The sequence below is a fragment of the Notolepis coatsorum genome (assembly GCF_963971535.1).
Source record: "Notolepis coatsorum genome assembly, chromosome: 15".
In the NCBI taxonomy this organism is placed as follows: domain Eukaryota; kingdom Metazoa; phylum Chordata; class Actinopteri; order Aulopiformes; family Paralepididae; genus Notolepis; species Notolepis coatsorum.
In genome coordinates this window covers 150,599-168,452 of record NC_140179.1, presented here as the reverse complement: position 1 = coordinate 168,452, position 17,854 = coordinate 150,599, and the positions used below count along the sequence as shown (strand labels likewise).

The following is a 17,854-nucleotide window of genomic DNA, read 5'->3' as shown; positions in this document are numbered from 1 at the left end:
AGAACGAGAATTACATCACTGCAGACGCTAGCCGATGCTAGCCCAATATGAATGAATTAATAAATAAATAAGGCTGAATGCTCCAGATGAGGTTTTCAGGTGAGCAATGCTTTCAAACCTAATTACACTAGGATATTAAGTTTGAACGTGTAAAACTAACATTTTGAATGTATTGAATTGAAAGTAAACAACCAACCCTGACAAACACACTACGGCATATACATAGAAAAATAACATGTTCTGCCTCCAGCTTCCTCCATCTATCCTAGAATTATAAGAAGAGGATCGGTCACAGCCCCAATCATCAGCACTGGGGGACGAGGCTACTGTACTTCTCTACAATGTGATTCGTCTCCCAGTGAGACAGGGGGGATGCAATTTCCGAACGTCTCTATGACGACACTGATACCTGGCATCTATCCACTTTCATCTCTCTCTCTCTCTCCCTCCTTCCATCCATCTACCCTCCTTCCATTATTACCCCCTCCTCTCTCATCTTCCGTCCTGCTTCCTCCGCTTCAACATGTGGAGAAGGGTCCCGACTATATCCTGAAGCGTCTCGGTCTCGTCGGAGAACCCGCTGACTCTGGACTCGCTGGTAGATGTGACGTTCTCCCTCTCATTCTCCGGGAGGTCTTTCGAGAGAGATGCATTTTCATCGAAGGCCCCTTCGTTCCGCTCGCTTCTCTCTGGATATGTAAATGGAATGATTATTGTGAGAATATAATTACAGTATATCAAATATTACGATCTAAACTGCAACCATCCCTCATCTATAATCAATGACTACAGCTACGTTTAAATAAATTCGAAGTGAAGTGACTCTAACATGTGTCTGAGGGTTTATAGTGTGTACTACCTTCGAAATAGCTTGTAATACACACATTCATCAACACACTAATCTCAGTCCATAACGCAGTAGCAACATCTATAGTCAGTATGACATACTTATCTGGTGTTTAACTGGTATTAAAATGTAGGCACTGTTGACACAATTTCATCATAGTCAGACAGTGGGTGTGTTCCCCCGCTTCCAGAAATAGCAGTACAGCACTGACTAAACTTCAAGCTGGTGTCTCCAAAATGTACTAAATAGTATAAAATATGAGCTTCCAGGTGAGATTATTCCATCCCTTCCCATGTTCTACCTTGATCAGTGGTCTGGCTGCACTGAGCATCAGTCTGCGTGGCCACCCTGCCAGGCATGTACTCCCTGCTGGATATGGTCCAGACGGTGTGCTCTTCTCTTCTTCTATAGCTGTTCCATGATGCGCTGTGTGTTTCTTGCCAAACGGCAGCATCTCTGTGACCAGCCTGCCCCCTTGTGGCTGGGTTCGGTGTTGAGATGTCAACAGGTGAATTGTAGACGACAAACTCCAGGGGACCTTTAGTAGGTTCTGGTATCAAGCTGCACTGTGTTGAGGCATCAAATGTTTGCTGTGCCGCGATGGGATTTTTGGTAGGTTCTGGTATCAAGCTGCACTGTGTCGAGGCGTTGGAAATCTGCCGTGCCGGGATGTCGGTGGTTTGAGTCCCAATGTCTTGTGTCTCAGTGGGAGCTGCCTTGGACTGCTGAATGTTCAATCTTAGACGCCGGGGGTAGGAAGATTGAGCCTTGTAGCTTCCCTCCGTCTGTCTGTCACCTAACAGCGGAAATCAAGGAGAACGATAATAAAATGAAATAAGTGTGGGTATGTGTGTGTGTGTTCTTTTTCTGCCGTTATTATTACTTTAAGCCGCTGTGGGACATTCTCCAGACCCCACAAGTTAAAGCTGTGGTTAAGGGGTAGGGAATGAATGCGTGATTGTGTGTGTGTGTGTGTGTGTGTGTGTGTGTGTGTGTGTGTGTGTGTGTGTGTGTGTGTGTGTGTGTGTGTGTGTGTGTGTGTGTGTGTGTGTGTGTGTGTGTGTAATGGGTTGGGGGATGTTTGGGAGGGGATTGAATGGCTTGTTTAATATAGTATATAGTTTTATATAGTATATACTGTATATAGTAACATGACGCATTTGCTTGATTACTGTTCTGTTCTTATTGTACTCTGTCTGCACAGTATCATCATAACGCTGTTGTCTGAGAGAAACCCACTAACAAGCCTCTGGAGGTACTTGATGTGCACATTGTTTTGTTGATTTTTGTATTTATAAATATGCAAATGAATCAAATTAGATAGTGGAAGCTTCCGGATGTAAATAGATTCATGGAACCAGCTGGATTGTCTGGTATGGTAGGTTAACAATGGGAATGGATGTATCAGTTCAGAAATCAAGTGTCAATGTGTAGTTTTTTTTTAACCACAATCATTTGCTGAATAGTAGGAAACTACCTGTCACTACTTGTCAGTCAACTAGCCAGTTGATGTTCAGTACAGATGTTACATGTAGGGCTGAACCAAATGCTTTGTCAGACGCCTACATTTAGTCACGAGAACCTTCAGAAGAACGGCCCTGTAGCCTTCATCTACCCGCAGCATTGAAACTTCACACGCGGGAAGAATGAAGCTTCGATTATTCACTGAAGCCCGAACAAATGGAAATTGGGGACAGCCCTTTTAGATGTTCTGTCAGTCTAACTCAGGGGTCCTTGAGAGGGTTCCAGGGGGTCCCGGGAAAAATGTGGGAATGGTTGAATTTCACTAAGATTTTATTCACTACAAATATAGCCCAATGAGAGGATGTATAAAAATGACTATTCTGATAATTGGTTTCACTCTCTCAGATCTTTCCACGGTATGGAGACCGTTCATTCCGGGATCGTTCGTATCCAACAACAAATATGTTCTCAGACGGGGGTCCCTGACTGATGACGTGTCTGTTTGGGGATCCTTGACGTGAGAACGTTTGAGAACCACTGGTCTAACTGACCCCATTCATTCAGACTACAATTCTGGTTTCATGTAGAAGCATTCCTTCCACATAAATAAAGACGATACACTCGTGCTTTGGTTACCTTGTCTGTCTCTCTCTACGTAGGCACTGTTAGGGTAGCTGTGGCTCTCCAGAGCTCTCTGCTGGTCTCTACTGCTCCCCGGCCAGCTCATCTGTGGGGTAACGGGCCTGTGTTGTAAAGTCCACTCGTTTGGGTTCAGGGTCTCCTTCACGCCCCGGGCCGGATATGACGAGACGGGCAGGAGACACCCCTGGCTTTCACCTTCATCCTAATAAACCGTTAGGATTCAGATTCAGAGTCAGAATACTTTATTCACCATATTGCAGTACAAATGGAACGTGATTCGGTGTTTACAGTGCATGCTTTTTTTCACATTTAAGAACAATACAACAGTGAATAAATAACACCTTACTCGTTTACTAGGCGAGCTGCTGAGGGGAAGAAACTGAGTCTACGGCGGGACTTTAGTGTCTTGGGCAGCCATAGCCGCCTGCCGTGGGGGAGCATGTTGAAGAGGTTGTGACCCGGGTGGGGGCGGGGTCTGCCATGATCTTCCTCGCCCTCCTCACAAGCCCTGGTGGAATGTAGGGACTCGAGGGAGGGAAGGGGGCAGCCGATCACCCTCTCCGCCGAGCGTATCACCCGCTGCAGCTTGGCCTTGTCTCTGACCGTGGCTGCAGAGAACCAGGTGATGATGGAGAGGGTGAGGATGGACTGGATGATGGCGGTGTAAAACTGGACCATCATGGTCCTCGGCAGCCTGAGCTTCCTCAGCTGACGTAGAAAGAACATCCTCTTCCGGGCCTTTTTATTGAGAGCGATGGTGTTCAGCTCCCATTTCAGGTCCCGGGAGAGTGTCATGCCGAGGAAGCGGCAGGACTCCACAGAGACCACGGGGTGCCTCCCAGAATGATCGGGGGGGGTGGGGGGGGGCTGCCTTCCGCCTGAAGTCCACCACCATCTCCACTGTTTTCTGGGCGTTGAGGTCCAGGTTGTTGCAGCTGCACCAGCCCTGCAGCCAATCGATCTCCCTCCTGTAGGCAGACTCGTCCCCCCTGGATATGAGACCCACCAGGGTGGTATCGTCCACAAACCGAGGGGTGCAGAGAGACGCAGCTGTTGGTGTACAGGGAGAATAGTAGTGGGGACAGAACACAGCCCTGTGGGGAGCCAGTGCTGATGGACTTGGGATCGGAGATGTTGATTCCCAACTTCACCCGCTGTGACCTGTTAGTCAGGAAGTCCGTGATCCACCTGCGGGTAGAGTCCGGCACCTGCAGCAGGGACATCTGGTGCTCCAGGATGTGCGGGAGTATGGTGTTGAAGGCCGAGCTGAAGTCCACCAACAGAATCCTGGCGTAGGTCCCTGCAGTGTCCAGGTGTTCCAGGACATAATGCAGAGCCATGTTCACAGCATCATCCGTGGAACGGTTGGCTCTGTATGCAAACTGCAGGGGGTCCAGGAGAGGGTCTGTGATGGACTTCAGGTGGGCCAGGACAAGGCGCTCAAAGACCTTCATGACCACAGACGTCAGGGCGACCGGTCTGTAGTCATTAAGGCCCGTGACCTTGGCCTTCTAGGGGACGGGGATGATGGTCGAGGCCTTAAAACACACTGGGAGGTGTTAAAGAAAATTGTAAACACTGGGGACAGCTGGTCGGCGCAGTGCTTCAAGGTGGTAGGTGAGATAGAGTCAGGACCGGCTGCCTTCCGGGGGTTTTGACTCTTGAACAGGCGGTTCACCTCTCTTTCTGTGACAGAGAGGGAGGGGGGAGGAGGTGGCGGGAGAGGGGAAGGGGAAGGGGGGGGGGGGGGGGGGGGGGGGGGGAGACAGGGTTACCACTGGGGACCGGGGGTGATTGTGGTCTGGGGGTGTGAGGAAAGGGGGCCGGGGGGGGAACGCTTCCTTGTCAAACCTGCAGTAAAACTCATTGAGCTCATTTGCAAGGAGAAGGTTGTCAGACGTCTGTGGGGATTTTGGTTTGTAATTAGTGATGGTTTTGAGGCCTTTCCAGACTGAGGAGGAGTTCCCCTCGGAGAACTGCAGCTGCAGTTTCCCCGAGAAGCGCCGTTTTGCCTCCTTCACTGCTCTCTCAAATCTGTACGGGTACAATTGAAGAAATTTGGTTTTCTGTCCGGAACTAAAGAGCTCACTATTTTGTCATTGAATCGCAGGAGTGGGACAGGGGTGAAAATCCACTCCCATATCAGGCTCTAGTAAGATGGTAAATAGTAAATGGTGCATTTATATAACAGCTTTTATCCAAAGTGCTTTACAATTTGTTCCTCACATTCACCCATTCACTCACACACCGACGGCGGAGGCGACCATGCAAGGTGCCCAGGACACTTCGACACGCTGCCCGGGGGGAATGGGAATCAAACCTTGCGACTATACCAGACGACCGCTCTACCACCTGAGCCACTGTCATCCTCAATAATGAAATGGAAAGAAAAATTACCCGACTCTGTGTTACAGTGAAGCATGGAGACTGAACAATGTGGTTCAGACAGATGGATAATGCAGGAGTTAACAGTTACGATATCTATCTACATCTTTGCTTATTTTATGTTTATTTTTCTTTACAATAAACGTTTCACATTGTGCGGAAAAGGCTTGTTTTGTGTCCTTCCATAAAAATGGCACCTTAGCAGTGCTATCGTTTCGCCAAGGGGTCCTGCTAGCCACAAGCTACCTAGTTTTGAGGAATGCTTACAATACGAATCTGGCAAGACCTTCCTTCACACTATGTTTAGCACTGAAGCAGTATGAATGAATGAATGAATGAATGAAAACTTTATTTAACAGATTGCAGAATGGGTACAATACAGTACGGCTCAATACACAATTGTTAAGGGGATGCAGACCAGAGAAAGACGTTTATCTTGTTTACATCAGGGTCCCCCATTTTCAATTCAATTAATTAAAGGCTGTCGAATTTAAGCCGTTGGGCGGGTAATCTCCCTGTCCACCACCAGGGGGATGCACTCGAACAGAGTGGTGAACTCAGGCTGGTTCCATGATACCCAAGTTATGAGTTGTGACGTATGACTGACTATTCACCTTTTGTGTTGTCGAAAGATAATAATACACTTTATTTGTACAGCACCTTTCATATAAGAGGTGCAGCCCAAAGTGCTTCACAGCAGTCAAATAGACATAGGCATGAAATGCATACGCATTGGTAAGGTGCAGACATAAAGATAGGCACACAATGAGTCACAATGGTCAAATATAAATAGGCATAAAAGTTGCATAGAAATAGGCATAACATTTGCATAGAACTGACACGTTGGTAAAGTGCATCATAACTTTGGCAGGAAGTGCACACAAATAGGCAGATCACAAACAACGTTTTATTCTGTATCATGAGACGTCATCAGAAATATGATATTGACATGCTGGGATTCCAAAGAGTTCATCAAACCACCAAGACATTTAGTTGAATCTGCTGCCCTGGATTTGATTGGTCCTAACTAGTTATTGCCTCATAAATATGACTTGGTCACACGGTGAATCTCATACATTTGATGCACCAATACTGGGGAGGGGGAGGGGAACTGCGACTGAGAGGATTGGCCAATGGGAGTTATACCCGCTTGCAACATTCTGTGGGAACAATAGACCTTTTCAATGGAATTGCGTTATTCAATAAGAATACGCCATTTTGAGTGTCCCTTTAACAGTAGTACTATGACTCACGACAGTAATGTGATGGGCAGCGATGACTTGGACAAGTCTGCTATAAAGTAACCTCATTTTGTAGTCCCACCACTATAACAATATCAGTGTCATCATTCAAAGCGTTATTGTAGTAGTGAATTTTGCTTAACTCACATCATCGGAGGCTGAACTCAAGTAATCGCCACTTAGGCAGCAGCTTGGCGCCGATTCCTCACATTCCACACAAGGGCCACTGGTGTGACCAGGGCATGCTGAGGGACCAAAAGAAACCTTTACTTCAGGGTCTTTTCACTAGTGCACACACGCACGCGCACGCACGCACACACAAAGACACACACACACAGAATGAATGGATGACATAAGAGATTACATGGAAACTTACGAGAGTTGACATCAGTGCCGATGGGGAGCTGTTACAGCAATGAAACACACCAGAATCATCATGTTAAAGGGGAAGTTCAGAATTCCTGTCAACACACAACTCCACCACTAGGTGGCAATAAACCGGTAAAAAGTTACCTGTGTGAGAGAGTCGGACTCAAGGCCCCTGTTCTGCGAAAATACTAGGGCTGTCAGTTTATCGCGTTAATTAGATTAATTAATTACACAGCAAATTATCGCGTTATGAAAATTAACTCAAAATTAATTACAATTTTTTTTCTTTTTTCTTCATTCTTTCCATAAGAATGTAGAATACACATTACAGACTTTTTTTTTTTTAATATGGTCCATTTGCATGTTCTTGGTATCTGATTCTAGGGACATCTATGAATCTCAGGGAATGTATTCCCAGTGTCAGAAATACTGTGGGCTAGATCCACAAAGAATGGATTGCACAGAGCAAGTTGCACCCTTACTTACAATTCATTATGAATTGAAAATGGGGGACCCTGATGTAAACAAGACGAAAGTCTTTCTCTGGTCTGCATCCCCTTAACAATTGTGTGTATTGTGCCCAACTGTATTGTGCCCATTCTGCAATCTGCTAATAACATTTTCATTCAATCAATCAATCTGCGCGGTGATTGATTGAATGACAATTTTATTTTAAGTAAATTGTAATGAACCAAATGAGAATATCAATACATTTTCTTTTATCTTTGACTGTGAATAACACCATGCTCAAATTTACCAGACCTGAAAAATCTAAGCAAATTAATAGATGGAAGATGATTAAACAGAAGGTTTTGTAGATACAGTACTGAATTCTGCCATCCGGACACATGCTATTTGAAATATAGAATATCAGGCATAAAATGGTTATGCGATTAAAATGCGATTAATTAGATTAATTAATTACAAATCCTGTAATTAATTAGAATTATTTTTTTAATCGCCTGACAGCACTAGAAAATACCATTTCATTTACCACAACATTTCGGCCGTAGACTTTGTCAGGTGTTACTTGGCTACGACCGAAACGTAAATTAAATTATATTTTTGCATCTGGAGCCAGAGTGTAAGGTTGTTCCTTTTTACTAAAAGTTTTGATTCCGTGACCAGCACCTCTCTGATACCGGTGTGCGTACTCTCTCCTCCACTAACTATTCATAGTATTATCATTATCATTAAATAAATTAAAGTGTGCTAAAGCAGCCACATCCAAACAATTTAATTCTAGGTGCTCTCTTTCTCCAATGAGCAAAAGCTGATTCATTCATATACTGTACATACCATTCAAGTTCTAAAATACTTCCTTTGAAAGTAGGCAAATGTAAGGTAAGCTACATGTCCTCCACTTGAATGTGACGTTGTCGTCTCCTTCTTGGTAAGAAACGACAAGAAAGACACGCGCATCCCAGAATCCAATAGGATGGGTGCTGCTGGATCCTAAAATACCTAGCAGAGTTGAACAGAGCGATCCACACACCAAATAGCTCCCGTTTACAGAGCTATTTGGTGTGCGGACCTCTCTGTTGTCCTTCTTGGTTGTACCTTGGCCCGTTCTGGGACTGGAGTGTCCCAGTGCAGAGGGGCGCTGCGGCACCGGAGCGGTGCCTGTGTCTGGCCTCCGCGCCGGGGGTTCGGCTGCAAGGTGAACAGCCCTGAGGAGACACGGTTGATTAGGCTTCAGTCAGAAAGTAAAAATGGCAGAAAGAACTCTCATAAAGTGGTGCATATTAAAAGTTGTTTTTTCAGTTTGAGACTTTGAGTGATAAAAAGCGGCCCTGTGTAAAGTGATTCTTCTCCCCACCTTCGCCCGAGGAAACGGATGACGAGGAGAAGGGGCTCGCGGCGTCTGCTGTCTGAGGCTTGTAGTCAGAGGCACTGTTGTCGGAGAAGGCCGACTCCAGCACAGGAGACAGCTGGAACCAAAGACAGCACGTTGCACCATGTCGCACGCAGCACCAAAAGGAGGTGCAAAATCTAAGCATAATATTGTTACAATTCTGCACGTTCTGCCGTGACAAACCTGTCTGGATTTGATTTCTCCTGGAAACCCGTGCTTTCTCTTTCTTATTCCCTGCACACTGGAGAATAGAATAGAATAGAATGGTAAATTTGAAGAATATACTATTATTGTCTGTTGTGGTACAAAGAGTGGACTAGTCTAATACCCAACGGCCCCCGGTTAAACACAAGACATTGTCCCAGGTCCGTCCCATTTACATTGAGCTCCTGACAGGATTATGTCGTCATCATTTACACTGGACCTGCACTGTAAGAGTGTACGGTGATGAGGCTATAGTACCTGTAGCGAGGCTGACTCTCAACAAGGTTCAACCGCGATGGAGAGCACGGGCTCATGGGAAGTTCCAACGGCACGTTTCCAATGGACCCGAGTCCTCCTTTAGGGCCGCCGAGGGGCCTTATCTTGGGTGGATCTGAGAAGACACCAACACTGTGTCAATGTACGGTAGGGATGGGCGATATAGAAATCGACCCCCCCCCCCCCTGATATCGATATATCACGATATATGAAAACAGTATGCAAAATCACAACATAAATAATCCAAGTGCTGTTCATCTCATTGAACTGTGTGATGAGGTAAAGTGTGATATAAAAACACATTTTTTATTTTCAGTCATTTTTACTGAAGATCTCATTTTGAGAGGAATTTTGGGTTCATACTGTATGTGGTTGTGCTATCATTCATTCAGATGACGATATTACAATATTTACATTTTGTCATTTAGTGACATACAAGTTCTGTACAACTAGGCCAGCAGGAAGGGTACAACTCTTTCAGCTGAGTAACAATGTTCGTCAAACAGTGTTGAGACTTGGGTGCTGCAGTCTTGAGTGCATAGTAGTAAAGACATTATTATTAGCATAGTAGGTTGTAGGTAGTAATACCTACAACTTATTTTCTTTGTACTGTACTTGTGCTGTATAATGACAATACATTTGAATCTAATCTACTCTAGGCAAGGAAGATTATTTAGTGGCAAAGTGCATGATAGTGCACAATAGTGGATATGATCATTTTGTTACCATACTTTTATGATACAAAATAATATTGAATTATCGCCCCAGCCCTTAGTACTTGTCCAATGCATGCATTAATTCATTCTATCTATCATTCTATCTAAATATATCTTTCTAGGACAGTTTTAGCAGCTGTTACCAGACGTTTATTTCCAGGCCTACTGCTCTGTGGGCAACAGTTCAGTATGGTGTGTACATAGACACACATTCAAACTTTATTTCAGTTTAGTCCAGGGCTTCCAAAACCTTTCACATCAACACGTTAGGCCAAGGACCCCCATGTGATAATAACTCTGTCCCAGGGGCAATAATCGGAGACGATTTTTTTGTTGTTGTTATATTTGATTTAGTACATAATAGCACATCTACTGTAGGTGGGCAAAGATAGTAGGCCTTCATATAATTCTCACTGTGCACATTTGTTGAGGTCCCCTACAGTCAGACCCATAATCCACTTTGGGAACCACCGGTTTAGCAAAGTAAGTACTAACATATAGGTACAGTAAATTGTTTCTGTGTTTGTATCAAGGCAAAATATCTGCCAAATCCTACGAATTCTCACCTCTGTTTTCTTTCTTTGCAGAAATCTGGTTAGCAATAAACAACGACACCAGGTCCATGTTACCAGATAAGCTGGTGCCTTTGGCCTCGGCTCCCAAAGGAAGTCCCAACTTTTTCATTCTCTGTTGCATCCTATTCTTTTCAAAGAACTCCTGTGTGATAAAAACAAAACCATGGTAAAGTTGGTGCCCATTATCATCCATGTTGCTATGTGCCAAATTAATTTCACCAAGGAGGACAACAATAAAGAGGAATAGCTTAGCTTAACAATGGTTGATAAATGAGAAACATATCAATAAAACATTTATAATTTGATATCTTATGACTGAAGTGGATCTTGTAAACGGCCTTTTCCTGTGAAAGCAGTTAGTAACAATGGTAGAAAGATAACTACTACACAAACAAACATTGATTGATTGAAAACGTTATTTAACAGATGGCAGAATGGGTACAGTACAGTACGGCTCAATACACACAATTGTTAAGGGGATGCAGACCAGAGAAAGACTTTCGTCTTGTTTACATCAGGGTCCCCCATTTTTCAATTCATCATAACATTCCGTGCAAGACCTCAGTAAAGAAGTGTGTTGTTGTCTCACCCTCTGCTTCTGGACATGGTCTTTCACCATGTGGCGCCTCCTGTAGGACAGTAGTGATACAAGAGTTAGTTAGTTATTTAGTTAGTTAGTTAGTTAGTTCGTTTAGCTAGTTAGTTAGTTAGTTAGCTAGTTAGCTCACTTAGCTCAGTTGGCTAGCAAAGCAGTTGAGCAGAATCACACAGGCTGTCTTACCTTGAACCGCCCACCCAGTTCATTTTCAAAATACAATAGATACTAGTGAGATAGATAATACTAACGGCACGTTATTAATAGGACTTTCCACGTTGCTTGTTTGTTTTTGGAGAGCGATATAACGGCGACATGGCTAAGTGCCGTCACCCGTCATGACTGTAACTGTTGGCACTAGTCACTCAGTCAGGTGTGAGTGGAGTACAGCGCGCGAGGCCGAGGGCAGATCCAGTAGGGTCCAGCTGCAGCGCCGGAGATTCCTCTGTGAGTACAGTGGCGCGAGGCCGAGGGCAGATGATCCAGTAGGGTCCAGCTGCAGCGCCGGAGATACCTCTGTAAGTACAGTGGCGCGAGGCCGAGGGCAGATCCAGTAGGGTCCAGCTGCAGCGCCGGAGATTCCTCTGTGAGTGAGTACAGTGGCGCGAGGCCGAGGGCAGATCCAGTAGGGTCCAGCTGCAGCGCCGGAGATTCCTCTGTGAGTACAGTGGCGCGAGGCCGAGGGCAGATCCAGTAGGGTCCAGCTGCAGCGCCGGATAATCCTCTGTGAGTACAGTGGCGCGAGGCCGAGGGCAGATCCAGTAGGGTCCAGCTACAGCGCCGGAGACTCCTCTCACTGGGCAACAAGTCTGTGGCAGCCACGAACCAGAGCCATCTGCCACAAACCTACTTTATAGAAGCAGCTGGGACTCTGGGAGGTCAGTCACTTACACACCAGCACAGAAACCATGTTGGAGAAGATGTGGACAAGAAGTAGCGAACCACACACACATATTCTGGGGATGTCAGAAAATAAGAAACTATTGGGAAGAGATAGGAGAGATAATAAATTAAATAGTAGGATACGAAATACCCCAGGCAGGCCAAGTATTGTATCTGGGGAACCTATCACAGGAAGGAATTCAGGGGGAAGACAAATACTTGATTAAGATACTATTAGTAGCAGCCAAGAAAGCTTTGACTAAACTGTGGTACAGAGTAGTTAGCACCGACGAAGGATTGATTGATTGATTGATTGATTGATTGATTGATTGATTGATTGATTGAAAACTTTATTAACAGAATGGGTACAATAGAGTACAGCTCAATACACACAATTGTTAAGGGGATGCAGACCAGAGAAATACTTTCGTCTTGTTTACATCAGGGTCCCCCATTTTCAATTCATCAGGACATATATGACAATTACATGACATACAGATAGACAGTACTGCTACATCTATACATTTATTATGACATACCAGATTTGCAAATACAGTACTGTTTGTGATACAAAAAGAGTCCAGAAAAGGGAGTATAAAAATAAAAACTGTACATTGGAGGAGGTTGGGTGGGGTTGGGTAGGAGGGGTTGGGGGGGGGGAACACTGTACAACTGTACAAGCAAAACTGTACATTGGGATATTGACAACCATACTAATTTACATTGGAGGGGGTTGGGGGGGGGGGAAACACTGTACAAACAAGCAAAACTGTACATTGGAATATTAGGGATGCTCGATATTGGCTTTTTCATCCCTAGAATATTGACAAAACCATACTAGGTAAATTACTGTACATTGGAGGGGGTTGGGTTAGGACATTTACAGGGGCCAGTTTCGAATTGCAGTCTCCCGTAGGTGTTCCTTGAGAGTGGTTTTGAAAGTGGGTAGTGATTCACATTCCTTTACAGCTTTGGGTAGGGCGTTCCACATTGATGTGGCATAATTGCGAAACGTGTTTAGTCCCTTGTTTGAGCCGAATCTGGGTTTAACATGATTTGTGGAGCTCCCTCTGGTGTTGTGATCGTGGTATTCACTGACCTTTGGGAAGTATTTAGTCATGTACATGGGTACCTTGGTCGTGTAGTGTATCTTGTAGACCAGGCCCATTGCAAGTTGCTGTACTCTGTCGTCTACTCTAAGCCATCCTAGGTTGTCAAAGTGGGCAGGGGTGAGGTGGGTTCTAGGAGTAAGGTCAAGCAGTAGTCTGACCAGTTTGTTTTGAGATGTTTGTAATTTAGTTTTTAGCGCCTTTGAGGTGCTTTGGTACCATGAGGTGCAAGCATAGTCGTAGTACCCAGTGGTGCAGTCGTAATATGGGCCAAGGCCAAATGACACGTGCACACGCGCTCCCGCGCGCGCGCATACATGTCTCTCTCCTCTTTCATGAGTCGGAGCTGGGGACGAGACGGGCGGTCTTTTGTCATATAACACACGCCCAACACTCCACACACACGCACACACACACACACACACACACGCACACACACACACACACACACACACACACACACACACACACACACACACACACACACACACACACACACACACACACACAGTCTAGGTGATAAGTGCCGGCCGGGGTATACGGCGCGACGAGTCATTTTTGTGTCGTCGCGCCGGCTGTTGTACGGCCGGCACTTATCACCTAGATACTTTGCATAATAATAGGATGCGCGCACTTCTGCCTCAGTGACGTAGCCTAAACGTCGTTTGACCGCGTATGCCCACCACTGCATCGCTGGTAGTACCCTTAAATGAGTGCTCCTGCCAGAGTCTTCAGGGTATTCCTGTTTACCAGAGAGGAGATCCGGTACAAGAATCGAGTTCGTTGATTGACTTTTTTTATTACATTGGATGCCATTTTGTCACAGGAGAGATTAGCCTCTAGGATGGAACCCAGGTAGGTAATTTCATCTTTCCTTGTGACAATATTGTCACCCACTGTAACTGAGAAGCCGTCGGTCTTGCTGAGTTTGTTATTTGAACCGAAGAGAATGGACTCTGTTTTGCCCACGTGTAATGATAGTTTGTTATCAGCGAGCCATATGCAGATTCTGCCTAGTTCCGAGCTGAGGGTTTTTTCAACCTGTAACTTGTTCTTGTCAGAGACCAGCAGGGCTGAGTCGTCCGCAAACAGGAACAAGTTGCAGTCACAAGATGACGACATGTCATTTGCATAAATTAGGAACAGTAGCTGTCCTAGTATGCTTCCTTGTGGAACACCACAGCTCACTGTGAGGGGGGGGGGGGGGGGTAGGGTACCGTTTACCTCCACCATCTGTTCCCTCCCCTCAAGGTAGGATTGCATCCAGCTCACTGATAGACTATCAAAACCAATTGCTTTTAGCTTGTCAATCAGAATGGAGTGATTGACAGTGTCGAAGGCCTTTTGTAGGTCCAGCATGACCATGCCGCAGTATTTGCCCACGTCCACCTCTTGTTTGATGTGGTCGTTTAAATAGAGAAGGCATGTGTCAGTGGAGCAGGGGTGTAAAAAGTACCCAGAAATTATACTTAAGTGAAAGTATGGGTACCGTCTCAAAATCTGACTCAAGTAAAAGTCAAAGTATCTGGCTAAAAACACACTTGAGTAAAAGTAAAAAAGTCCTACTTTTAAATGTACTTAAGTACTAAAAAGTAAAAGTAAATTTGTTTTTGAAAGGGATAGACCAGGGGTCTCAAATTCATTCCATCGTGGGCCAAGTTTTCATTTTAACTATACATTGCACCAGGTGAGTTAGTTGAAAAGGTGAGCCAATTAGTGAAATCATCAGCTGGTGTTTAGGCAAGGCTGGAATGAAACCAAGCATACACTCTGCCCACAATGGAATGTGTTCTGCGATAGACAATGCTGAAGACAGACAGAAGACAGAATACTGGAGTACCCTGAATAATATCACAATATTAACCACAGCATAATGCAGATCTGACTGTCTATTCTTCTGATAGCAGGTGTTTAATCAAAGATCCCTGCTTTCTAGTGTTGCACAAGGACCAATCAGCATGGGTATGGCCGGGTTCATTTTCCATTGATGGGGATTTGATTGGCTGTTTACCTGCGGTCGCAGGATTAATAACGTTAACGTTAGTTCGGCCAGATAAACAATTAAAATATACTAATTAAATGGTTGGACCTGTGAGATTTGTACTTTGTACTTTGTAGGTCTGCATTTTAAATGTAAGGAGTAAAAAGTATGTATTTTTTCTCTGAAATGTAATGGAGTAAAAGTACAAAGTATACAAACCTAATAATACTCGAGTAAAGTACAAATCCCCCAAAACAGTACTTAAGTATTGTAACGAAGTACAATTACTCAAGTACTTTACACCCCTGCAGTGGAGTGGGATGTTCTGAAGCCAGATTGAAATTCGTAGATTAGATTTTTTTCCGCTAGGTACTTTTCGACCTGTCCAAGGAACAATGGACAGAGATAATAGAGGGGATACATTGAGTCAAAATGGGAAAAGTGGGAGGAATATAGGAAGAAAAAGAACGACATCACAGAAGAGTGAAAAGGAAACAAGAAAACAAATGGAAATGTAAATAAATGTAAATATAGAATGGACTGAAGGACCCATGTCACCCTTTTTTCTTATTTTTGTCTATTTGTTTTTTATTTTTATTTCTTTTTGATACTATGTCTTTATAATTGTGTATGTTGAACTATATTGTCTATGTTGTTGAAAAAAATGAAAATAAAAGATAAAAGTAAAAAAACCAAAAAAATAACAGCGCACCTCCGAGCTGCTTCTATAGAAAGTAGGTTCGTGGCTGCCACAGGCTTGCCCCTTGAGAGGATTCTCCGGCGCTGCAGCTGGACTCTACTCGGCAAATCTGCTCATTTATGATGTGCTTCCTTCCAAGTTCAGACACATAATATTACCAAAGCACGACTCTCTCCAATAAAAACCCGGTCTCTAATAGTAGACCATGTTAGACCAGCGTGGTGGTGGTGTAGTGGTTAACACTGTTGCCTCACAGCAAGAAGGTCCAGGGTTCAATTCCCGCTTGGGGACCAGGTTTCCATGATGCCAGGTACTCAGGTGGGGTATCTCCCAGGCCTTTCTGTGTGGAGTTTGCATGTTCTCCCCGTGCTCGCAAGGGTTTCCCCCCTGATAAGATAAACCCAATGGAAAAACATGCACAACAGATCGCTAACGCTGTGGCGTCCTTGACGAAGACGGACAGGAGCACTTGGATTGGTCCCCGGGGCGCAGCTCACGTTGACGCCCTATCTGCTCCCGGCTGCCCATGGGGGGAAGGACAACGGGATGGGAAAAGTGCAGAGAGACATTTCCTCGGCGACTCAGTGCATGTGTGTGTGTGTTCCTGTGGGTCGCCCATCTTGCGTGTGTGTGTTAAAACTGCATGACAAATAAAGACTTCTAGTCTAGTCTAACAATGTTATTGACAATATTTATATTGGATTACGGAAGCGTATTGTTTGCTGCCACGTTACGTGAAACATAAAACGTTTCACGTTATAAGGTGATAAATAGTATATTGTTATAATAAAAAAAAAAATCTTGTTATTTAATGTGATACGTTTGTATGTCGTAATAACGTGGAAATATATTGTTATAATGTGAAAAACATCTTGTTATTATAACAATAAACGTTTCACGTTGTAACGTGATATTGTTAATTTTTTTCTGTTTCTGGTCTGGCAGCTTCCATATTGGATAATAATGATAATTATTATATAAATGTCGCCAGACCCCCACGGGAAGTATCCAGGTCTAAGGTTAAGGTGTGCAAATGCACGGATACACTTCCCAAAGGGCTCAGCCGACCTACCACAACGAATTTCCCCAAGACCACAAACAGACACGGGAGAATGCTTTGAGAAACAGTAAGAATGCTTTTATTGTAGGAAAAATAGATATCTAACACAATGGTTATACTTTACATAAATAATTACTAGTTAACCTATTGTTAAAAGACCCACGCCTCCTAGGCCTAGGGTAGTTAAAAAGGAGGAAGCGCTCAATGCCCTGACAGCCCACCCCCAGGCTGTTACTCCCACCCACGCTACCTATCCCCGCCCCTGAGGCACTACACACGTGAATAAAAGTGCTCACCCTGCACACGGGTCTATGACTGTCTAGAATCACACTACACCTCAAAACACAGTTCACTGCAAATAGCCTAAAATAGGTATATATATCACACCATCTCTCGGGGAGTCACGGCAAATGATTATAGAGAACACAGGTTATGTAAATACACACTAAGTGTCACACAGCAACTAAGGGGGCTGGGATAGAATAGTGGGTGCTGCTCACCGCTAGGGGTTGTGACCAGGCCTAGAATACTCCTCTCATATCCTAACCTATAGGTTTGGGGCAGTGGAAGCGCTGAGTTACAAACAATACAAAAAAAGGTTTAGTTATGACCGGGGCCCGAAGGTGAGGGCCGGAAGGACGCCTCCCCCTTCCGCTCCCGTAGCCCCTCACACCTTTGGGCTAAAACCGTTCTGTCCGTACTGGGGTGTTTTAGTATACTCCAAGCGAGGGCGTATAATAATGTCCTCCCGCCTGCAATGGAAGGCAAAGTCAGTAATAGCAAAGTCCCCCCGTTCACGGGTTCGTCACTATGCACAATTTATATATTCTCCATATGATAAAACAAAGGGAGAGAGGTAGTTCACAGAGGGTGGAGCGTCCAAAATACTGGGCTCAAATCTTCTACAGTTTTACTGGCTTACTGCATGCCGTTCTGATAATCTTCAGCTCCAC

The 17,854-nt window shown here is 44.7% G+C and overlaps 1 protein-coding gene across 1 annotated transcript; it reads right to left on the bottom strand.

Annotated features, from left to right (window-relative positions):
* Positions 1-302: 302 nt before the first annotated feature.
* redic1 (regulator of DNA class I crossover intermediates 1) lies at positions 303-11,439 on the bottom strand. Its single transcript, XM_084330488.1, has 12 exons — positions 11,356-11,439; positions 11,164-11,203; positions 10,566-10,716; positions 9,266-9,398; positions 8,987-9,044; positions 8,768-8,879; positions 8,509-8,618; positions 6,956-6,983; positions 6,727-6,824; positions 2,948-3,155; positions 1,149-1,643; positions 303-689 (listed from the first exon to the last, which is right to left on the bottom strand). Exons 1-12 carry the CDS (start codon positions 11,376-11,378, stop codon positions 493-495), a joined length of 1,653 nt encoding a protein of 550 aa, XP_084186614.1. The 5' UTR covers positions 11,379-11,439; the 3' UTR covers positions 303-492.
* Between the last annotated feature and the right edge of the window lie 6,415 nt (positions 11,440-17,854).